This window comes from Ornithodoros turicata, chromosome 9 (assembly GCF_037126465.1).
Source record: "Ornithodoros turicata isolate Travis chromosome 9, ASM3712646v1, whole genome shotgun sequence".
Classification (NCBI taxonomy): domain Eukaryota; kingdom Metazoa; phylum Arthropoda; class Arachnida; order Ixodida; family Argasidae; genus Ornithodoros; species Ornithodoros turicata.
In genome coordinates, this window is record NC_088209.1 from 32,429,019 (window position 1) to 32,454,548 (window position 25,530).

The 25,530-nt window shown below is 46.8% G+C and overlaps 1 protein-coding gene across 13 annotated transcripts in view; it reads right to left on the reverse strand.

The window, feature by feature from the left end:
- Nucleotides 1-25,530, reverse strand: part of LOC135368658 (discoidin domain-containing receptor 2-like) — a 363,200-nt gene that overhangs the window by 16,165 nt on the left and 321,505 nt on the right. For all 13 annotated transcript variants that reach the window (XM_064602081.1, XM_064602079.1, XM_064602083.1 and 10 more), the window contains 2 exons: nt 9,322-9,427; nt 3,364-3,595 (listed from right to left, as the gene is read on the reverse strand). In XM_064602081.1, the coding sequence (XP_064458151.1) occupies nt 3,364-3,595; nt 9,322-9,427 (338 nt within the window). The remainder of the gene's footprint in view (nt 1-3,363; nt 3,596-9,321; nt 9,428-25,530) is intronic.

A 25,530-nucleotide genomic window follows, 5' to 3' on the forward strand; every position in this document is an offset into this window, starting at 1 on the left:
AGCAGCGTATGCCCTTTATAGCATCCGCAACACTGGAACTTGATATCGCACTTGTTCGCTATCTCCCTCCTGTTACAGCAGCAGAAGGTACGACGTGGAGCAGGGTCGGTGCAAATAGGGTTCAGCTGGCAACGCAGACACCCAATCCCCCTGCCTCCAATTAAGAGGCGGCGGAGCACCGGGACCCAAAGCACCTCTGCTACTATCCTTGGATTTAGGATTAATCGGACGTTCGGATGAGTGGCGCAGATGGATCCCTTTTTTTTTTTTTTTTTTTTGGAGAGGCCATTCTGCCGACGCATATAAACATCAATCCCACCCACTTAGGCCTCGTATCAGTGATGGAGGCACCGCAATTGCCTGCGGAAGAAAAATTCTCTTACTTCGGCAAGGTGTCATTGGTATGAGAAAGCTTGGCGGTAAGGTTGTTGCTCCTGGAGGAGATGCTTCGATGCCAAGCTTCTCTATCAGTGAAAATCCTCGAGATCAAAACCGAGATGATATAAGGTACGTAGCTTTACGTCGTGAGCGACGCCACAGTGGTCGGTATGTCGGTTAATTTTGCCAACCCGAGGGATCTTTAACGTGTGGTGCACTCGGCACCCAGCACTCGGCACACCGTATTTAACGTCACGCCTCTCGCGCAAGACGGCTTGTCTATATAAGCAACGCCTTCGGCCGGGACCGAACCCGTGACCTCGGGTTCGGTAGGGGAACAGCAGGACAAAGTAGTAGTAGTAGAAATTAACTGCTCAAAAAGAAGAAAAAAAAAGGGGGAGAAGACTCGGAGCAGGGTGGCTGCCTTAAGGGCGTCTGAAGCTCCATCACATATCATAAACTACAGCAGGACAAAGCTAAGCCGATACCCCAGAACTACAACAATCTGGAAGATGTACATCATATCAACCGCTCGTCCTCGAGGAATGCACGTGTTGGAAGAATGGCCATAAAACACATCCAGCCAAACGTGCCGACAGAGCCCATTACAAGCATACACCATTGCATGCAACTTCGCGAGCCGAAGCCCGCTGGTATATTCCTCTTTACTCCGGCATCACCCGATCCCGTACATGTGCCCCAAAGATGTCTGCCCTCCCGATACCTATAAACCTTCCAGATTCCCACCTAGAGAACAAACGGTCCTGTTTTTCTTCTCAATCTAAACGCGTCTGTCAACTCGTTCCTTCAAACGCTCGCATCCATTTTACGATCGACCTCGATCTAAGCCTAGAATAGGCCGTCATCGGAAAGTTAGGCTAAAGATCCAAGATGGCGGTTGCCTTAAAAGGCTGCGGGGAGAGGGGCGTGAAGTTTACGTTCGCGCGCTGCTTTTACGAGTCTGGAACTGTGTTTATTTATTCGTGGCAAGACTGAACCAACAGAGACGGTCGCCACCTGGTGAGAACACGCCATACTGCCAACGGATGAGGTCTCGATCATGAATTCGACACGTGCGAACGAAGACACCGAGCACATTTCGCGTTTGTGTTAGAACTCGATGAAAAGGAAGTCAGCTAGCATGGACTCCAGCCCACCAACGAGGCCACATATTATCACAAGTCGCACGTCTGCTCTGGCACTGGGATAACAATTTGTTACGTACGCAGAGCAAGATGGACCTTTTTACTTCAATTGTCCAAGGCATAGTATGGTAATAAATGAACAAAGGCAATGTGCCAAACGCGTTTTAGTAGGGCCGTCACGCGGTGCTTGGCAATATGAGGTTGCCGCTTTAAAATAGTGCTGGCTATTTCTATATAAATAAAAAGCTCCCCTGCGTATCACAGAGAGATATTATCTTCTTTCGGCGACCTTATCGCGCGTAGGGCTATGACACACAGTGACATTACAGAACTGGACTACAGTATCAACATATTCATTTCGTAATAATCGCCACTCCCCAGTTTATTTTTACGCCGGAAGTACCGAGTCCCTCTACCCAAAACGAAACCATCCCATCTCTTCACACCGCGTTAGACTACATGAACACAGAAGCGAGAGTTACTTTCACGACACCCCCACTCTCACGGAACGTATATACCACGCATCGCTTCAGTACAGCGATATAAGAAAGAGCATCTCTGAAAACGCTTCCTAGCGTCTCCCCACACGCAAGCTTTTGCAACGCTCCACAACGTACATACGCTCTCTAATGACATATCATGACCCCCTCTTCGTATGTATATGTATATAAATTTATGAGCGCCGCATACAGCCGGGCAAATTCGCATGCCTAGATGAAACATCAGATAGACTCGGACTAATGAGTTAGGCGATTGTCGACCAAGATTCCGCGCTCACTCGAGAGGACAGCTCCTTGAAAGATGCAGACGGGAAGATAAGCGTTGTGTACGGAACATTCCTGGAGAGTTCAAGACCCGAGGCCCGGGCTTCAATTACACGGCGCAGCGGGCTCATCACAAAGGACGCGCTTTCTTGAGCTCGGTCCCCTTTTTGGAAGTCTCCGTACTCGAGCCGCCAAGATCGGTGCTGGAATGGACTTTGTCCCAGTGAAGAAGACACGGTATTTCGCCAGCGGAGGATATAGTGCACCGATTTTGTGGAATCTCGGCTCGGTCGTCTCGCAATGCTTTTGGTGTTACCGTACAAGATGTTATAGCCGCGTAATGGCTGGCAAGTTTCCCGTTCGCCCGTCGGCGGAATGTGGATTGTTGCTCCATTCTCTTTCGTAGATGGAAATATAAGATTGCGGTAGGCACAGTCATGCTACGGTATGGTATGGGGGTTTGGCAGCCAGCGGGAATTGTAGTTGTAGGACTGTAAGGATCCTTTTTTGCGTTTTGGGGTCAGTGCTGCAGATGCTGGGTAGGGAACGGAAGAACGGGGTGTGTGGCAGGTATGGGTATTCTGAATAGAATATTTATTTCACTTGTCTACGAAATGTTCAAAATATGACAAAACCTGACTGCTGAAAAATCTCGGACTAGCGTGCCACACGGCCGCCGTCCTTTAGAAACAAAACGATGTCATTTACCTTCTTTGTATTCTATGTAGCTCTCTATATTCGTGTTACCTGTTGCGGTTGTTATAATGGACTGCAAAACTTTAATCAGACGACGGTTCAGTTTACGCAAGGCGGCGGACGAAGTTCTGAAGGATGTGATTTCAACCCTGCCTACACTATATCACAACTGGAGTTCAACTTTATAGACGTTACTTTGCCTAACCTTATTGGTGGTACTTCTTGCGAGCTGTAACGCAAGGCAAATGCCGCCATTACATATATATGGCAAAAAGAACCTAAGCTCCACATTAATAACACAATATGTAAGCGAATAACATGATTTCTAAATGATCAATGCACATTATGTGTCCAGTGATCAGAAAACGGTGTAAACTCACCTCATGGTTCGTTCTGTTTCTGTACCGCACCCACTTGTGAAGCCCCGGCCTCCAATATTCCACCATGAATTCTTCGGCGTACTCTCTTCCCTGACCGTTGCCGAAGCGTCCCTGAGTTGCGACGGCGCTGACTACGTGTACCGTCCTCAGGTTCACCTCCAAGTACTCATGCGTCTCCGGAGATATCTGTGGACCCGGACACCAGGCACCACCATTGAGCTCCCGAAGTAACCTGCAAATAATATTTATTTTCCTCCGGTGAGATTTTCACAAGGAAAAGCTTGAGAGAATCGAAAGCTCGTATTTACATAACCAGGGAACTACGATTTTGTCATGTCTTTGCATCTCTCTAGAAACCATCGATGCGTTGGATACGGAACATGAAAGCGTATTCGTGCATAAAGCATCCCAGAACGTTGCAGCCTTCACATACGGGAGTAACGTTCTGAGCATTGTACTTGCTCTGGTGGTCACGTGTAGTCTTCCGCATGATTTGTGACGCGCAACAACAATGTGTTTTTACCTCTAGGAAGAAGTCACCAAAATGGAATAGTTACCGACAGAGACACTGATGTTTAACTGGGCCGCAAGCAACTGCTTCTCCCGTCAGATTTCATGAGCCACACAAACAGCCAAAGCGCACAGGTCACCATTTCCTGCATCAGTAGCAAAGCTACATACTCTAGTGCCTCATCTCAGAGTAAGTTTACCTCTTGATGTGATTTGATGTGATGTGAATAAAGAAAAAAATGGGGATATGAGTTTCGACGAAGTCAAACTGGCTACCCCAGTACACTTAATGCAGAAAGTTCAATCCGATGATGAGATGATGAAAACACAAAAGGATTATGTCCAGAGACGAACAGAGATGATAATGGAGTTCAACATGTAGGTCAAAGGTTCAAGAGCTGCGCCCAAGTTAGAGTAAAGTGGCGGAATCGCCGGGGGCACACACAGGACACATCACACATTCACCGTGTCATAAGCCCGGTTGCATGCAAAAAGTCTTCAAGTTTACCTCTTGTCGTAACACGTATAGCTTGTTCCCGTGTAAACCTCAACTGACGAACGCGGAAGGCAGCAAGTCAGGAAACAAGAACGCCGAATGCGCGGGCATCCAATTTTTCGGAAGAGTCCATCATTCGTCGTGACGTCAACCGCTGGCCACCGGCCGTAAAGCCTATATCCAAAATCTATTCACGCGGTGCCCGGCAGATATTCATGGGGAAGGGCTCCCCATTCGTCCGTATAGCCGCCGAACAATCGGGATTTAATTAAAGCCTGCCGCGCTTTAATTGGATCCATTACGGCGCACAAGCAACGTCCGACGTGTCGCAGACCCGATAGCTGGGATCTCGCTGTATCTCATGCGATAGATATACGGTATACTGGTCAAATACGATAGTCTTTAGCGTGTATATGGACGGAGAAACGCCATTTCGACTAACTATTCCAATGTGTCTTGTCTGCAAGCGGCTCCAAAGAGTGGTGGCTCAGGACCGTACGGCGAAGAAGAACTGACACGTAGACTGCTGTTTTATATAGCGCGATGGAATGGGTGTTAGGCATAGAGGAGCACGCAGTTCGAGACGCTGTCACCATCTGTTGAAACGCTGTAATGATTGCCTTCTCTTTTTTGACTTCGGTCGTCCGCAGTGCATGCTTGACATTTGTCCGTTTCGTCCATCAATTAGCGGGCAATCCGTAGATCTACACAGATATGTCTATCAGGAGCTGACGGAGCTAACGGAGCAGAAGAGAGAAAGGCAGTTATCTGCAGTGTCTCGTACGCTGCAGTAGGATGTATATATTCTAAGTGGCTGAAGTTGAGCCCGTAGAAAAAAAAAAAGAATTAGTCGTCGGATGTAGACGTCAGTTCATTTCATAGCATGACGAACGCAGTTGGAGTGTCACACCAAAAATGTGACATACGATTCCAACATGAAACATTTTCGAAACCTCCTCGACAATCTTCTCCAGCCTACTGCATACACCCTTGGGCATCCTCGGAGTTATGTGCCACTAGAAAGCCCATATGCAGAACAATACGCTCCAAACTTACTACCGTACAGAAATGCGGCAGTCATTTCAGCTATTAGTGTCCATACCCAGACAACAGAACCCATTTCCAGGGAGCACGCGGGCCGCACCGAAGTGCACTAGCCATGCCACCCAGCCATAACTTCGGCGTGCCGATACAAGAGCTATATTCACCCACTCGGAGTTTGTTTTATATTCCGGATTCTCTCTATGTGCGCGACCCCGTGGTCCATTACGGGGAAGGAAAGTAACGTATGCCTAGTAGCAGGGTAATAACAGAGGGCGCTATGCGTACATGAATCATCGCGACAGATGTAACTCCGCAGCATAAAGAACAAAGTGGGAGGGACACTCTAAAAGAGAGGACGGATCAATACGGCTGCCACTTTGGCTCGCACATACCGCAAACTACCACATGTGTTCAATGAGGAAGAAGTAAAAAAATAAGATGTAAAATAAAATAAAAAGCAACTGTTGAGCTATATAATTTCTGCTTTTGGAGCAAGGGCGCGCGGGTACAAGCGATACTGCACGCTCGATGCTTGAGGGATGCCCGACGGCATAACCTCTGCTAGTAGTGTGCTGACTTCATGTCTGCATACATGAGATGGTGTACACAGAAAGTGTTTTGGGAAAGTGTAACCCTCGATGCTAAACAATCTTCCATTTCCACAAGGGCTCTCAAAAAAAGAGAAGAAAAAGAACAAGTTTAACATCTATGCTTGTCTATGTTTATTTATTTACTGTTTGTCTCCATAAAAGAGAAATTAATCTCCGTCAAGTGATGCGCTCAGACACAGTGATCGCGTGTTATGGCCTATCTCAATCCAATAATATATTTACAAATTCACGAGAGAGAAAATAAGTAGAAGAAGAGGGAGCACTTTAAATGAGCGCGGTAGATAGCATTCTTGAGTCCTCTGCATTGAGCCGAAATTGGAGCTTTTCCGAACCTACAGTTCGAAACAACGTCACGCCCATTCTAAACAGGAACATACACGCAGAAAAGCGCAAGCGCCGATCTCGGCTTTTCCTTACAGCCGTTTTCGTTGGCTCGAAAAAATTTCTACTTTCTCACTTTACGTATGGCTCTCTGATCCAATTTCCCGCGCGGTAATACCACCCTCATAATACTCCACATCTCGTGCTATTACATTTCTACATCCTGCCACGATATAGACATACAGTAACAAAAACACACATATCCCCAGAGCACCAGTTTCTTCACATACGTACATGGAAACATTTCTAACCCAGAACCCCGCACCGCGATACACATATTCCTTACACCCGTGCAGCGTATACCCGCAATCTATCATACGGAGCGAAGTTTCTTTTTCCTCTTCTCCCGTGTATATAGAGCCGCAGGTTCGAGAAATTCATTTCTTCAGAAACACTCTTATATCTCGTATAGTATGTAGTTCCCTTTGCGAAAGAGCGCAGCTGATCGCAAAAACGTGAGAGAACACTGTGCAATCTGTAGATGGAGAAAGGATCAGTGTGGTAAGCATACGGAGCATACGGTAAGCTTTATTTTGCGCGTCTATCTCTCTTATGGGCACTTTATTTTTTTTTGTGTGTGTGAAGGAAGAAAATTAGATGCAGTATATTTGTATAGCAGCCTGTATAGGCATAAAAAGTACAGGGCACCAGTTAAATGTGCGTTTCTGAGTTTTCTTTCGTCTTGGACTATAAGGTGAATGTATGTGGATACTGTCAGGGCGGAGACTACTTTTGCGAGTGTTGTGTGAGGTAAAGGAGAAAGTTTGACGGGATCTGATTTGTTTACCTCTACGTAGTGCGATGGTTGACAGACTATTTTGATTGTCGGTATTCATATTTTTACACCTGTGCGTCTTCCGCCAATGTAATTTATTTCGCCGTATATTTACACGTAGCCTTCTGCCAATAGGCTGCCATAAAATGTTCCGTACAAATCAAAAGGCGCTCACGTGTTTGCAGTAATCAGGTTTGCATCCGTGGCCGACCTCCCTGGGCTACCCAAAACTGATAGCTCATTTGTTACTACACTCTAAGAAAAAAGGGTGTGAAAAGATGGTAACTTCTATAGTTACCACCTAGGTCAACATAGCGTCTGATAAAGGGTGCAAAATGGTGGCAAAAGCAATTATCATCTATCCAAATTGTTACAAAAAGGCGTACTCCCCCATCACTCACCGAATCAGGAGCGGTAACCCCATCATTTCGTAGGTAGCAGGTAGAACTTTGCAACCTTCTACCTGCTACCTACGAATGATAGGGTTACCGCTTTTTTGCGTACGGGGCGTACGCCTTTTTGTAACAATTTGGATAGGTGATAATTTTTAGGAACAACATATGCGGCAACTATTACCTCCTAAAAGGTGTAACTCCTCCACCCTTTTTTCTAAGAGTGTACCACTGCTTCGATCCTATATTCCTAATTCTCAAGCGCTCTTAATTGTATAAACTCTTATTTTTTACATCAAAGCTCGCGGAAAAATAGTCAACCCACGCCTTAACAACACATCCAAACGCACCCAAGCAGACTAAGAACACGGGCGAGCACGTAGTGTGCAACGGAATGATCGCTTTTAAAAGGGAAGAGGGCCCCGAGGGCTACGTCCTATCCGTATACAGCTGATGATGCGCGCACACTTTTCAGATCTCTTTCCAAATAGGACGACGGAGATGGGGGGGCTCGTTATGTCAGTATATATGTGAAGTTTTCAAGTGGTTCTTCGTGCCATGGCGAACAGAGTGTTCTTAGCCGGGAGGAACACATGTTGGTTTGCGGTGCGACTTGCGAAGTGGAGTCAACGGGGAGAGTCACGTTCGAACGCCACTCGGAAGGTTCAAGGAATTTGTCCTATACTTCGTGCAGGAATGGATGCCGAGTGTGACGCAGGAGTTCGAGTGGCTCGAATCGAGAAAGCGGACAGGAATCTGTGCTTCTTCGAGGACCAAAGTTTGTTTAGGCTTATTCTTTTTTTTTTTTTTTTACATCGATTGGCTCAATAAGCGTGTCGTACGTGATTGAGTACAAATTGAGATATAGAAGTATCAAAACTGAAAAGGAAGGGTCGTGTAAGGAGGTTGTCGAATCCTTGACGCGACGTAGCAGGATGGCGCAGGTGCCAAAGAGACAAATAATGAACACCGTGGCAGTGATAGAGTGCGTGCTAATAGAAGCAGTGTATAAAATTATGCCTTGAAAGGAAACTGTTTGTTTGCAAGCGAACTGCCGCTACATATTTTAATGAACAAACAAAGGTACCGGCAAGGTGCACAAAATAACAGATGGTGACCCTATATGTTTTTGTTCAGTTTTTTGTTTACATTTTTTTTTCTTCGCAGCCCATCGTATTATGTACGCCTCATAGTACTACTCCTTTTCTTTCACCTGGTTGTTGTATGTGCGAGCAACCAGGTGTTTATATAGTTTTAGACCAAACAGTTCGACAATAGAATCTGACGATCATTCTTCAAGCGCACACGTTGCCATTCCTCTCAATGTGCTACATTCGTGCTGCTTAAACGAATCACCAAACGAATTATCGAGATTAACCCGCGGACAACGTTGGCGAACTCAACCCTCAGTGCCGATATTTCAAAGGAAAATTACACCGGCAGGGAGGCTCATCAATGTTGGGTGGTTACGAAACCACATACCTTTCTAGTGGTGCGCTCATTTCACGTTATGTACCAGGATGCCTCGTTTATATACGATGTGATATAATGGATGCTCTGCTCAGACACAGACATATAGGCACAAGTTTCCAAGCACTGAGGCGAAATTTGTCTGCGTTTAGGCTATAAACGCATCAATTTATCAAACAGCGCAAGCTTCGCGTTGTTTTATGCATTTTGGAGAAGTTGCGAAAAAACCTTTTAGGTGTGTCTCGTATGCGCTGTACGAAAGGTAATTGGAGATCTTACCGTGCGAACTGAGGCCCGACGCTAATGACGTTGTGTGACGAACTTGCGGTGATGTCTTCATTCTTGATGTCTTCGCTGGTCATTCCTAAGGTGTGGTTGCAGCTTCCTAAAAGAGAAAAAAAGAATGAAAAAAAAACATGAGACACGGCGTCGGCACCCTCATTCCGATTACACTAATGAAACTTCAGTAACTAAAAATACAAAACAAAACTAAATAAACATTAATAGAACAATAAACTAAACTAAGTATACATTAATAAAACAATAAGCTATACTAAATAAACAATAAAAAATAAACAGCACAAAACAAAATAAACAATGAACGAAATGAAATTAAAACTTAAAAGCAAAGTATACGAAGGTACTGGTGTCAGGCACTGGAATCAGACAATCGTAGCAACAACAACAACAACTACATGAATGACGATGAGTTTGCGGTGCTTCACCGCAACAATAGCGGTACCATACCTCAGTGCATGTGGGATGTGCAGTCGAAGCAAGCGATGCATAATGCAACATAATACTGCATAGACAATCTTCTCTGTCTCATCTCATAGAGTCAACATTACAAAAACAAAGCAGGCAGAGGTTCGGCTACACTGACTACTAGTAGTCCTCCAACGTTTCCCTGCGCGAATTTTTGGCATTCTACGGGCACCGCGTTTCAATGCAGAACCTTTTTTAGCATCGTGTGCAGCAGCGGCGGTCTGGCATTCCAGAGGGCGAGATATTCCCCTATTATCGTCAGAGCCGCTTTTCTTCTGATGATGTTTGTATGAAGGTTAAGCGATCGGCATTCTGTTCCTGTACTGCGCTGTCTATATACCACACACAACTCTCCAGTTTTTATTCGTCTCGACAATGTACCATTGGGGGCCATCTGTGCTTGTGAGGATTGGTGCAAATGCGTGCCCTTTCTTTGTTACTGCGAGTGACACCATTTACGGCGTGCATCTTGCTGAACCTAAACGTCAGCGATTACGCTGTGCGCGTCGATATTATACCGACACAACAACAACAACAATAGATGCTGACGATGAGATAGCGACACACACACACACGCATACAGAGACGATGATGAGATGGGGCTGATGCCGGCCAGCAGGCTGGGCGCTGCCCCAGTGCCATTTGTAGATAGTGAGAGATGATGGAGATGAGGATTCAGGTGATCAAAGCAGGGTTGAGAGGCCTGTTGATGACAGGAAATCCCAAAGGTGACGGAGGCTTTGGTGCATATGAACGCTACTGGACCGTGGGCCCAGCACCTGGCCTATGGTAAAGGGGAGGTGGTCGATTGTACGCTTTCCGTGCTGCAAGATCTCGCGCTCCCGCTGGTATAGTCAGGGCAGTTCGTAAGTAGGTGGGCGGAAAGGGTGTCCGTAGCGACAACGTTTAATGATGGTATCGCGATATCCGAGATTTTTTTTAAAAATTCTGCTGAATAACAAAGAAGACGGCTTGGTTCATATGGAGCTTACAAGTTTTGTCCTATGTGGCAAAAAAGAAGAAGACATTGCACAACAATTTCGCAAGGAGAAAATAATTTGGAGAGCTGCCCTGCAATGTATTGCCCATGTGGGTCTTCGTGGATCCCTGGCTCCGGTAGTTACATTCATCCTCCAGGAAATGAGCTGTCTACGGACGAGTAGTGGTCACGAAGTATCCCTACTGTGGATTCTGGGACATTGTGGCGTCCACGGGAATGGAGGAGAGGACAGGGCTGCTGCAGCGGCCCTACGGGACCAGATCAACAATATCTATTATCCTCTCCAAGGGGGATAGAAGAAGCTACCTTGCCTATATTGTAAAGCCCTTGTCCCATCTACAATGGTGTCAAGATGCCCCATCAAGGACGCTCGTGAGAGAAGTGGATCCCGATTTATCCCTCAACTTGTCCAATCGGCTGCCTCGCAACTTTTCGTCCATCGTACACAGGCTCCGACTCGGCGTCGCCTTCACCCCACTCTTTAAACACAGGCTTGGTCGCTCTGACACCATGTATGCTCCAGGTGTGCCGTGCCAGCAGATATCCAGCAAATGATCGTGGACTGTATCCTCTTCAGTGTTGAACAAGAAAGGTTGCGAAACCGACGGAAGCCAGTAACCGCCTCTGGCGGCAGTCCTTGTGCCCTGGACCGACATCCTGTAACACCGTCGTGTCCCGCAGATTTTCCTGGATTTTCTGCAAGACACCGGTATCCTTTACGTCCTTTAATCCTGATGTGCGGCCCTGCTAGTCTCCCCCACCTCCCTCACTGTCATTTTACATCTCATGCAGTCCCGTCGGCATTGGTGTAATGGGACGCAACCCAGGTGGCGAATTTCCCCATTCATCATCATCAGTGTATTTGTTGTTGTTGGAGAGCTTTTAAGCGAACGAAGGCAGCGTTCACAACCCACATTTAAGCGAAGAATTCTAATTGGCTATCAACAGGATCCAGCTCTGGTTGCATCGCTGTCCCAACAGTAGACGCACTTTCTTCAACTATAGTGAGGAGAGGGCATGGCCACGAATTCGAACCCAGACATATCGCTGGTTGATTACAGCAAGAACGAGTCAGCAACCACGTTTCACAAACGGTCCAACACTCAACCGGTACCGCAAGGGCCGCTTGCTCGTTGGAGGCAACCACTTGTCTCAACTTCTTGTTCCCAGCCCGTTTATTTGCGACCATGACTCACTCGTCTGGGAATCAAGTGCAAGAAACAATTGCACCCTTCTTCTTCTCCCCGGCGAGAAAGTGGCAGAAGCAGATTTCAGCGCAAAACAGATCTGACGAACCACGTTCTCTTATCTGTGGAAACATCGCCAGATGTTGCTCTTCTTCGGATTCCACCCACAAGCATGCTTTCCGCAGGCGCTCCTCCCGCCACAAAAACTTCGCGGACGAGCAAGAAAAGCGCGGTTGCACGCAGGGAAAGACCGGTAATGCAGGCAGACGTTGTTCCTTGATTTCTTGCGAAAGTTTGCCTGCTCTTGATGGACCACATAAATCAAGTGGTGAGAACTCTGCCAGAAGTATGTTTTGTTACTTGGGCCATTTTTTTGCGCAGGTATAGTGTACGCAGCTGTAATCAGGGGGAAGCTTTCGTCTTGATTCATTCTTGGTATATCGTGTTTTTGAGAGGGAGCAGAAGAAGTATATGCTTGATAGATTTGATGTGGATAATTTCAGTGGCGCTTAGTTGTAATCTGCGCTTGAGAATGACAGGTTCGTGGATGATTAGAGCCGTGCTCTGTGTGCACCGCTGGAGTAATGAATTTGCGGGACGCGCATTGCTGTTTTTGTATTCGGAGGTAATTTAAAATCGAGCGAGTGTTAATCGAGGAAACATTGCGTGTGTGAGTCTTGGGGCTGCTACTGCGACATCAACTGAATGAAAGGTGACACTCAAAGTGAAATATCTGGCTTATGTGAGCAATAGTGAAGCTAAAAAGTTTCGAGGTAAACCGAAATAAAAATCTATCTTAGGATGCCACCTATAAATTCGTAACTGAAACAAAAATTACATTCAATATTGCACTCGCAAATGACCTTATACATTAAAAAATGCAACATAAAACGCTTTTGTTATACAGTGTAGTACTGAACAAAAATTACCGAAGTACATATTCAGTAGACGTTTACATAATCTTCCTGCATATACCTACACTGCAATTCGATTGCCATGCAATGCAGCCAGCAGCGATGCTATGTATCTAAACGTTTGCGCTGTTTATGGTTGCAGTGTCGCTATTTGTATGGGCACTTCGTGATCCTCGTAGCAGGTTCCTACGAGTTTCTTTCGATGTTTTCTTTTTATAACTGAAGTACAGTTCTCGCCTCGTAACACTAAATACCTATATACCGTACTTGAGTCTCGCAAAAGTCTTTAAAAGGTCTACTTTCCTGATAGAAGGAACACTTGCCTGTCGTCACTCGTAGCACCTACCAACCGAGCTCCCACTCGGAGAGAATACAGAACGTTATCATGCGAATTCCCATGGGTACTTCTCGACTACAACAACGTCTCGGGTAAAACCGCACGATAAAAAGAGGACCATACGGTCGTATTTATTTCTGCGCACTCCTCATCACTGGTGTTGCGTGGAAGTCGTTTTCCCTTTTATTGTGTCTCCATCCAGATGGCGCCACCCGTATATCCTGCGAGAGGCCGCTGGTCCTGATTGAATGGGTCGGCGGCACTTTGTGCCGTTTTTTTTGCTTTCTTCCCGAAAGCACATTAAGGAAACTGATTCGTAATCGCCACGAGCCTTTTTTCGAGCATTTCGGTTTTATCGGATAATCTTGTCGAGGTTAAGTAATTACCTTCCCCGGCTCCGAGATCGAAATTCTTGCATATCAGAGGCCCTCAAGGAGGATATAGGATTTTGGAATTCTATATTTGTGCCCCTGCGAGGCCGCCGAACGCGAGAAAATTTCTGTTGCGTGTCTGAGTCACCTCGGGGGCACCTTGGGGCAGTAATGTGTTCAGATAACCGCTTTCATATACATCGCAACCATGCTTCTACGTCTATATTTAGAGAAAGCCTGTCCTGTGAGATGTACTTCGGCTATGGCTGTAGAATCTGTCATAGAATTAACGGGTTTCATTCGCATAGTGCTTGCTCGAAACGCACACTGTAGTGTCATTCAACACATACCATTCGAGAAATCAACGAAAGGGAAGAGATATCAAAACAATAAACCTTGTTCGTCGAGGCATTGAGGAATAGTCGACAGGGCAGGGCGTACACAAAAATGTGAGCAACGCGTGTCAGATTTCAGAAGGAAAAAGTAGAGAGAGAGAGAGAGAAAAAAAAAAAAACGTTTTCCAAGCCCCCTTCTAAGTACCCTACAACAGCAACGTTTACTTTTCACTTGTCTTCTAATGATATTATGCGATTATTATTATTATGAGAGGTCAGTCTGCTATTCAAAAATTTGTAAAGAAAAAGCGCGCACAAACACAGCGTGTCGTGTTGTACTTCTGCTCCCCAAACTCAGGGAAATGCATTCTTGTTCCAACTCATTATCTTACTAGCTTTTTACCTTTGCCTGACGTCGCTACGCATTTAATCCCACTGAACCGAAACCCAGCCGAAACCCGTTCTGTCTTTGAAGAACGAAAGCAAGAACGATTCCCCATTATAAGCTCGTGCATAAGACGTGCATTAACCCCTGAGGTAGACTCTTTCTACTTATAATGCTCTTGAAGCGGAGCTCGAAAAATAATCCGTATAAAAAGCACAAAGAGACTGGAAGGAAGACACTTTCAAAACGCGCAGTTCGCGTGACAGCAAACAGCATTGAAAAGGCATTTGCAGCGAAAAATAGAAATTCCATTTCATGTCTTTTGCTTCTTGTGGAGACATCAATTTTTCCCGTACGTTTTTTTTTTTTTAAGCCCAATCCAACCCAATGTAATCGTTTACTTTTTGTTTTGTTGGGAATCGTCGTGCATGTACAAGTACATGGGATACGATGTGGCATGCAAAGTGTGCTATCCGGAGAAAAGGGCATTGCATCGATGAGACTGTAAGTGCTGTGCTTGGTCATTTATATTCCAGCAATAGAACAATATCCTTTGGCAGAAGCTTCGCACGTACAACGTGCGGCATTAACCGATATTGTAATGGCACGCCATATTCACATCGTGGTGTCAACACATCGACTATGAAAAACGATGCGATGAAGTTAAAATAAATTTTAATAATACATCACCAACAGGCGAGGAGACAAGATATTAATGTGCACGTGCATGGAGCGGGGCGAAACGTTGCTTTTCGTGCGGATGAGCGCGATGTTTACTTCGTCCACCTGAAGGACGTAACCAAAGCAACTGAAATTTGTTTTGACGTTTGCAGATGATGTATTTGTCACTCACCAGCATAGAGAGCTCGATCGACCAAAGGCAGTATGGACGGAGTACGTACTCTTTCCTCGCAATAGTTTCTCGCATAGGCTTTCGTCTACCAGGAACGACGCGGATGACGAGTTGCTTCCAGATTACTCTCAGTGTAGAGCGAGAGGCTGCCACCGATTAACCCATTACCGAACGGGGTGGTCCACGTCTACCAGGATCGACGAAGGTGACGACTGGCTTCTAGATTATTTTGAGATTAGGATTATGGGACTGACTTCTATAGGTAGTTTTCGCGATCAGCGGCACCCGACACATCGAAATGAGTGACTGAAAGTTTTTAACTACGGGACCTATCGCCATAAAATAACATGTGCAACTTGTACTTGTGTAACGAAAATAATAAACTTGAACTTGAAAGCCTACCAAAAACGAAGGTATAGTATTCCCACAGTAACAAGCATCTCAAAAGAGAATATTTTTTCTCTTCTACAGTGAGGGGTTGCTTCTCGGCATTTTGCGCCGACCATATCGCACGAGCGTGCTCTTGGTGGCGCTAGAGGCCATTGGCTAGAGTCCGGCCAGTGGACCGGTGACGTTTTCCCCCCAAGATCAGGAAGAACGTCCGCCGGTTCTCCAGGCCAGAAGTGTGGATGGAAGGTTCTTCAGATCGGACAGTTCGGCAGCAGGAGTTCCTGCTGGAGCAGAATGTGGCCAGCGATCTGCCCAGAGTCAGTGGCGGATGCCTGGATCTCCTGGCAGTGGTCCTCCCGGGCTACACCGTCCAGATAAGGCTTTATGATGTGGGGATTATTGTCCGGGGTCTCTTGCTGTACGAACCGCCTATAGAAGCCCTGAACAACAAGGTGCAAGGCGTATTGGTCGCTTTGTTCCGAGACCACCACATTCCTCACTTGCATCAAGTGTCTGCTAGTCAAAGCCGACTACGATGCCGCCGATCGTATCGTCACCGTCGTAGAAATGTGCGTACAGTGAGGACTGGTCGATATGCCCTGTGGTGGTATCATTATTTCTCTCTTCACCCTTCCATCATCTCTGGGTGCTAATTGCAGGCTATGGCTGATAGCCCTCCCTACATGAAATAACGACTTCGTGGCGTAAGTTCATCAGCCTGCTACAAATGGCATGCCTAGCGCCTTGGTAGTATCAGCTACAGAGTTGCCTTTATGTCATACTGTGCAGGGCCATCGAAAGGTCATAGATACAAAAGGGTAGAGATGGGACGAATTCATAATCCGAGGAAGGTTCTGCAGATCCACGAATATCTTACGAATCTCGAATCTTTCAAATACTTTCTTTAAAGAGGGTTTAAAAAGCCAGAAAAACACTTCCACTGAAAAGTGTTTTGAAGCAGAATATTTGATATCTTCGTTTAATGAAACACAAATTAAATAATAGCGCACTTTCAGGAGAAAACATAGCCATATACTTCTTCTTAAATGTAATTCATTTAATACGTTGTTCGTCGACTGCAGGAAATAAACTCTCGAGTGCGAATTCTTTCCATAAAACTAAGAAACAATCAAAAGCAAAACCATGCTACTTTTAAACTTATAATGTCAGAGCTTTATGCTGTGGTGGTGGTGGTGGTGGTGGTGGTGATGGCGATAGGGCTTGCGATATGCTGTGGTTTTTGCGCGCCCTGGGGCCCGCTGGCCAATCAGGCTCTCGGCGATCTCCGGATGGCGCCAATTTTAAACAAAAACAAGCAAACGTGGTTGGTGGATTCGAAAGATTCGATTCGCAGCTTTGAGCACTGGGATTCGGATTCAAGAATCTCGAATCCCTGCCTAAGATTCGAGTATTCGCGGATTCGGTTGGCCTATCCCGACAAAAAAACTGTGCGAGAGTGTATGGTTCTGTGTAACTGTGTTTGTGTGCGAGAGTGTGTGGTTCTTGCGTTTTTTGGTCCGGGTGAACTTTTGCTTTTTCTCTCTTTTTTTTTTTGAAGAGTAGCAAGCCAAATATTGGCTGACATCTCTCAACGCTTAAAAACAACAACAACATCTAAGCTTTAGTACTCGACGTGCATTGTGCTACGACACCACACATTCCAAACCTTCCATCACTTTCCTGGACGCTTACAGTTCCAAGCATTGTTCTAATCCAAGCCCTTGTGAGAAGAGCGCAAATGAAGCGATGACCGCAAGTGCGCCACTGGAGGACGACACCGCCACACGCTCTAGTTTCAAACTCCTCCCAATATCTCCTGCTCGCAAATTCCCTTCATGTTTACGACTCGCACGCGTATACCTATATGCCAACTTCGTAATCTTCCTGCATCATTAACCACCCCACTCGTCGACCTCATCCACCCAAAACTTCGTCGAAAACTGCTGAACCTAAGCCAACGAAGCATATACCCATACGTAAACATTCTGGCCCAAAAGCACATACTGATCCCGAAATTTCGGTCAGCGCCACCCCCAAACTCAACTTTGCAGTGTTTATTTTATTACACCTTCTCGTAAAACAGCTCCCGGGTGGGTGGTATAAGCTAGTATAGTGAACCGGTATTACAGGCCGTAATTCGCCGCTCTAATTAACGATTACGATACTGCTGCGTTAACACAGCCAAGCGCGCGCCTCCACGCGATAAGTAGTACAGAAACAATTCCTCGCTAAATAATCTACGGCGTCGACAGAATCCTACCTCGCTATACCTGTCCGTGGTTTGTGAGAGCGGTGCTGTATGGCTCGTGTACCTTTTAAACATTAACGAGTCGGCGCGTGGAGGTGTTACTATGCTGTCTATTATTTAGTGGGCTGGAGGACTCTTACACCGCTGGGCGTGTAGGCTTAAATATGTTAGATGATCCCCTCTATTACCCTCGAAATGTTCCTTGGGAGCTTGTGTGTAATTTCGCAAGCAGTTTCACTACATTCTCGGGAATAGTGGATGTGAGCAATGCAGTTCTGGAAGCGCTTAACGGGTTTCATTGTCTTGGTGTATACCTAGAGATGTTAGACAATTTCGTGGAAGCGCCGCTACAACTGTCGTTTAATGAGTCATGATGTGCTAAGTAATGTAGCGAGTCATGTCCTCATGCCGGATGGTATTCAATGAGTATGACCATTAACGCGGTTGGAAACACTACAGCTAGCACAGCCTAGGGGTGAAAATCTCCAGTTTACCCAGACACCAGTATGTTCAGCGCGGTCAAGCTACGATGTCCTCTTGAACACCGGAATATGAAGACTACAAGCAACTTACTTACAACAACAACAAATAAATTAATGATGATGAATGGGAAAATTCGCCACATGAGGTGCGACCCACTACCTCAAGGCACGATGGACGGAATGAGATGTGTCCTGATGACGAGACGATGAACGACGCTGAAAAGGAGTGGAGTCAGTGGAGCCAGTGAGACAACATCAACAGAACGCTAGGCGAAAGCACAACACACAAACACACACACAGCACGCAGGTATGCAGACACATCACAGGATAGAGAGGAGACAGGTGTCACGGAGGAAAGCCAGGAAATACTCCAGAGCTTCACGATGTTCGATCTGGTTAGGCCAAGGGCCGAGGATGGTTGCCAATGTCAGTGGTGCGGCTGCGATCGCAACCAACCAAAGGAAACTGCTTAGTTTCCCTTTCGTTTTTGAATAACGCGTCCTGGAGTAGCCAGTCCCGAGTGGCTCGGGGCTAACATCTCCATTTTTTTCTGTTACAAATCAATCAATCAAAGGAAACTGCTCTTTCACGACATGTGCCGTGTTCCTTTTGGGCCGTCGTCTCAAACATTTCGTTCTGGTAATCAGATCGATAATCAAACTAGAGCTTCGAACCTGATAGTGATATAAAGACGCAGACGGAGACGAATCGCACTCGATGTCAGACTGACGTTTCCCTGACATCTTGTTTGGCCAAAGGGAATGAAGTGAGCTACATGGACGGCGAGAACATGCTGGAGTGTGCAACAAGGAGTCGTAGACTGAGAGCGTCAAGTTAGAAATGTCTTTAATGCAATATCGATGCAGACATCAGATTTGTGAAATGGGAAAATGATGTATAGGGCTGAAGAAGTGTGTGTTTCCAGGACACTCTTTGACACCATTAAGGCGGCGTTGACCGCTTTCGATGTTATAGACGACCAGCGCCTCTACGTCATCGATTACGTCACGCCGCCGGTCATCTGTTCACTGTTTACAGCTACAGGGATGACACTGGTTATGAAGGCGCTCTTTTCTTGTCGGCGCTGCCAGGGTGGCTCTCTCTCTCTCTTCCCGCTTCGCAGGCTGGAGCGGTGTTCAAGGTAACTTTGACGCGAGCCGTACGTAGTGAGAAACCGGCCTAAATCATTCAGGGCTGGGACAGTGACATTCATATATATGCTCCATCTGTCATATCAGCATGACTACAAAGCCTGGATCACTTATCGACAATATTTTGCTCAACGCTTCCTCCCCCGCACATGTTATCTGGTCCACGAGTCATTCAGGCGACACGCTCCCTCTACCGAGATAAACTCGACCCTATCGACTGATCTCCAGCCAATATATAAAGATGTTTATACTGTTCTTCGAAAATGGTGGTACTCTCGCACCCAGAGATCGCGTCATATAACGACAGAGTCACCAGAGTTTAATCGCCATTACCTCGCCTGCTCGTACAATGGACAGACGCCGATTTCTGTACGGGTTTGCCGAGCTTCCCGACTGGACACGCGTGAACTTCTGCGAGGAACCTCCGAAGCATAGAACATGTATTCTATGCGGCGTCATAGCGTCCCGGATGACTTGGACTCTCTGCTGGCATGGTTTCTGCTCGCTGTGCGTGGAGGGCCTTACATCGGAAGACAAAGGGAGTGTTCGGTGCCCCATTGATGGACGAATCACGCCCACTGAGCTAGCTCACGCTGAGGTCACCGCAGTCGAATTTCTTCAGTCTGCGAGAGCTTGCTGTGAAAACCGAAGTGAAGGCTGCAGCTACTCGGGACCTGTTACTGAGTTGTCTACGCACTTCAAGACATGCGGTCACCACCGGATGCAATGCCAGATGTGCAAGAAATCAATTCTTCGAAAAGATGTCATCCAGCATGCCCTTGAAGATTGCTGCGGTGTTCTTAGAGAAAATGAGCATCATCCTGTTATTTCATCCTGCAGCAGTGCTCAGCAGACGGATCTCCGCCACGACGACATCGACAAAATCGAAGCGATTGTCAACAGCGTCGAGAAGTTGCAGCAGGCGCAGTGCGAAGAGAACAAAGTGACCAGTGAGCGTTTAGACGTGTTGAAAACAAACGTGGAAAGCAACAGCAATATTGTGGGTGCCATTCAGTCCATGATTACTGTGAGGCTGACAGACCTGGAAGGCGGTGTTGACAAAATACGAGAGGATTTTACAAAGAGGCTTCGAATTCTCGAAGAAGCCGTTCAAGTCACCAAGTTCACTTGGCGCGTCAAGAATTTCATTGATGCAAAAAAGCCTTGGCTTGAGAGGAGGACGTCTGTGTTTTCCAGCGAGGACTTCTACGTCGGACTGCAAGGCTACTGCGTACAACTGCAGTGCTACACCCACGAAAGTAAGGACGATGGGCGTTGCTACCTGGCAGTTTTCATGGCCCTCAAGCACGGCATTTTCGACGCCATGCAGACGTGGCCTTACAAACGTCGAAGTACCTTTGTATTGGAAGATCAAGTAAACGGTACGAATCACAAGCAGCATGTAATAAAGCCGGAACGTGTCAAGCCGGAGTTCTTGAAGTGTTTCCAAAGGCCTAAGGACCGTGGTATGAATCCCGGCTACGGAAATCCGTGCTTTCTGCCTATCGAAGACCTTGAAAATCGAGATAAGGGGTACGTGAAAGATAACTCCATCTTGATAACTTTCACTTCTGTCAATATTTAGGCTTCGTCACCTTACAAATGTTGCAGTACGATGATGATGATACCTTTAACGCCGTTAGGTGCCTTTTAACCTTTTATACGCCTGTTCAATGTGAATCGTGCTTTAGGTCGTGGTTTTATACTTTTATCTTCGGCGCATGCTTAGTGCTCCTGAGGTGTTTTGAGGGCAGGTGCCCGCACTGCCTTGCGCATGTTATGCGTAGAATAAAAGCCTTCAAGCGTTAGCACTTTGTCCATTCTCGTTGTGCTCATGATTCCCCTCATTCGAATGAAACTGTTTTGGGGTTGAGTACTGCCGGCGGCAAATATAACCCAAAGAGATCGGCATGTGCTTCCAGCTGAGAGGATTCTCCTTCCTAAGGGCACCCAGTTGTCCGCTCTAGGGCACGTTCGGCCGAAGCTAGCGAAACCTCACATATCCTGGTTAGGATCTGGTACTGTGGTACGTTGCCTTGCATGTTTTGTTTGAAACCTGGAACACCCTGACGTGAATCCATGTGCATTAGATGCATCACTGACAAGTTTAATACAGGCGACCAAGCAGAATACCAGTTCTACACAGAAAAAAGAAAAGGTTGCGCTGGAAGGAGATGATTAAGGTACCGTTTCCTCGAAATACTAAAACCAGACGAGAAACTGGGAAACTCATTCGCTCTATCAGATTGTACAGTTTAGGTATCGGAGAGAAAATGGATGGTGAGACGTCAAAGGGCGTTAAACAGAGCTGCAAGAAGATGGAAGAAATGAGAGCCGGGAAAGGTTGATTGAAAGTGTGAGATAAGGCAGTTCATTTCGGCAGTCTCTCGACCGCCTGGAGACGGGGACGGGAGGATGCGGAACGTGCTCGGAGAACTGGGGAAACTTTGAGAGGTCAATTCCTGACTCCCATCGTTGTGCAAAGATGCTTTCAACATTTCACGTGACACCAGGAGACTGAGCTTAATGGGGAACGGCGAAACGAAATATCGATATCATTCTTCAGTCCCGCGTAATCTTCTTGCAATGAAAATGGAAGTGACTCAGTGAGAGGGATACCACCTGTTTTGCGATGCCCTATTCGGGGGGATGCTACGATATTCCACAGTTAAGAATCAATCGTTTAAAATCACAGGTTTCTAGGCGCAGTGATAGTGTTGAAAAATACGTATTACGGACAAACCTCGCAGTATCGGGTGATTTTGACGTCGGTATAAGTAATTGTCGTGGCTTAGCTTAACGGTCGTTAGGCTTGGCATGGCGGGCACAACAGATCAGCAGAAATGGTTAGAATTTGGTTAGGTTCGCTTAGTTTGGGTTTGTTTTTTGTCAGTTCACCACGCCGGTGGGGTGGTGGTGGTGGGAGGGGTATCTCCACAGCCGGGCACGCGCGCAACGCTAGGCTAACGCCGTTTGGGATACGGTCGATTCTTGACGGCAGCATTTCGGGATACCCGCCCCCTATTGCTTCGCCGATGTCTACTTTCTCTTTTCTTGTCCATCTTCGCACATCCCTGCACTTTAAAGTGAGGGAGAGAAATTAAAAAAAAAAAGCAAAAGGCCGATAGGAGGACACATTTTTTCTTTTTTTACTACTTCTCGCAAACTAAACCGGAGGTGTCAAAGTTCAAACGACGCCGCTGCTCAAAGAGGTGCAGAAGGCAGCGAAACGTGAGAACACAGAGGCGCGAGGAAATGCGGCTTCCATGACGATGCGGGAATATCTCTTGTCGCGACTGTCTCAGGAAGAGCGAGGAAAGAAAATTCGCAACACAGCACATGCGGCAGAAACCGTATCCCCGTAACGCCGGCAGTGGAATGCGATAGGGTCCTCTAGTCGACGGTGGTGCGTGTCTAGGTGAATTCTCCTGACAAGGACTGCCCTTGTTCTGATCAGACGCTTGGATCCCTGCCGACTACGAGGGCGAGGGGGGGGGGGGGGTAAGAGGTCGGAAGGCGAACATTGACGAATGCGTGCTGCTGCTGCGAGCAAGAAGAAGAAGAAGAAGAAAAATCCGTCTTTTCAGAAAGAGCTGGCGCACCGCTCGGCTAACTGGCAAAGTGGTAACTGGTTGTTAATCACGGCGTCAACTAAAATCATGTGCGTGCTGTCTCCGTTGGTCATTAGGGTTTGTATTGCTGAATGATTTGATGAGTCTCGGAATTAAAGGGTTAATTGGATATCACATGAAGTTCATGGGGCGGTACTCATCTGTCATCGCAGGCTGGAACAAGGTTATTACCGATGTTCTGTGCCCAAGCAACGAGTAAACATTGAACTTGTTCTTCTGCTGTGGGTTCAGTCGTTTGCACGAAAACCGAAAAAAGCCAAACTTATCCCCCCTTGCTGTACTTTGCTTTGCGACTGCTGCACGAACATGCTACTACCATCTTGATCAAAAAGTCTTCTGCTCCATAAGTTCACGAAATGTTGCCCCCCACCGCAAAAATATCCAATCCGTCACCATGTGGATACGAATGGCAGACGACGAATCGCAACCAAACTGTTTCGCCGAAGTCCCGATATACGGCACAGTCTTGCGCGTGCTCAGTTAAAAATTTCGCGGTCGTTCGGCCGCAGGACGAGTCCGTAAAATATACCTGAATTTTCGCGCAGCTGGGAGCACACGAACAGCATCAAGTATATCATGGTGACATGGAGTGTTAGACATGAGAGATTGGACACGAAATTAGATAAGGGATACGAGAGTGAAGTGTTTCGCCGAGCGATCGATGTGACCGCACGTGCTAAAAGAAAGTTCTAAAAGAAAGCAAAGTAAATACAAGGGCAATGACAGATACCACGACGGATGACAAAAGGGTCTGGAGCGAACTGGTGGTAGTCAAGAAAGTCATAAATAATTGAAGAGCCTGACAGTGTATACCGTAGGAGGAACGAAAAACACTTAGGAACGCCTACTCCGATAAACATGAAGGCATTTTGTGTCTACAAGTTCTCTTTTCCACACAGCTGGTGCCGTACAGTGTTTTCTCACCCGTTAGCTTCTGAGACAATGTTTATGACCAGATTATGTTCTCTCAGTATATATTCTTGCATCTCTGTATGCGAAAGTTGGCCTCATCAGTCGTGAACGAATTTCCAATTTGATACTCAATAAATACGAGACATGCCGTACGTTGCTCCACTACTCATCAACAGAATACAAAGGCCGGCATCCAGAAACCTCAGTCAACCGAAACAGGAGTGCGGCGCGGAGGAAATATGTGACTTGCATCTGTGCGGATACAGAAAGCGTGATTATGTGTCTTACAAACGAGCCTTCGTTCACACTTGAAGAAGTGCCTTTCATTCACGCGAGAAAGCGGGAGGTCAGGAATACGGAGCTCGTAACACTGAGGTTGTTCCTTGTTCTTTCGACGAGGTCTTGGGCTGTCCCCCCGTCGCCGTCGGCGGCAGCATTTGCTGTGTATGAGGACCGCGTAGCGGGACATGTCTGACCTCTACGTTAGAGAACGCGACGCTGAGAATCCCTGACGGACATAAACAAGTGTGCTGGCTAATGAGGCAAAGCCTGCTCTCTCCGCTTTCTGATTTGACCCTATGGTGCTGCCCAGCGTGAAGTTTCCATTTCATCCCGGTGCGGCCTGTGTCGTCTAGGGTTTTTCCTTGGTTTTCCTCTGACGCTGACAGACAATATGTCGACACAGTTCCCTTAGAAGTCCGCCCAGGACGCACATTCCCCCAGAGCGTTAGTCGTGACGTTTCCCACCTCTGTGTGGCCGACAACGGCAAGCATCTTTCACCACCACTTTCCATTTCTAAGGGAAAGAAATAGCTAAATCTGTTCAGAAGAAGAATCAGAGACAAATCATGTGGCTGTAATGCACAGTTCATGCTCGCTCTGCACAGAGCTCTTATTCTATTCCGGATTCTGCATACGACACCGCAGGCTGATCTGTCGAAAACACCAATGACTGAATCTCCAGCATCTCCATCGTGCTGGTACACGAATAGCGCTTGGTGTACTTAGCTTCCACAGCGTTACCTTCCTCTCTGGAGTCTCAAAAGAAAAGCCCGTCAGCATCCATTCAAAACTCAGAGGGCTCAGGCTGTAGACAACGCAACATTTCTGGGCAAAAAGCAACTCCCCACTGGTCTTCAAGGCAACCTCACCACGTCCCTAGGCCACCTGGCTAGGTCGCACGGCAACTTACCGTTACCGTTACATAGCCCCTTCCCGTACGACGAATGTATCTCACGACCTGCTACTCCTCCATCGCGTGAGGTTATGCCCAATGTATCTTTGCGAATCTAGGGCTAAGAAAGAAGGGCGAATCCAGCTCACTGGGAGCAAAAGCAGCCGCTGAGAACCTAACCAGTGACACTTCTCACGCACACACGATGGTGTTCACAGACGGCTCTGTTGAAGCCGAGTGTAGGGGCGCTACGTCCTCCATATACCATACCTGAACGTGGCCGGGCAGGGAAAATCAGTACGATTCCCAATATGAGCTGAGCTTCTGGTAATGCTACATGCTGCAGCTGCG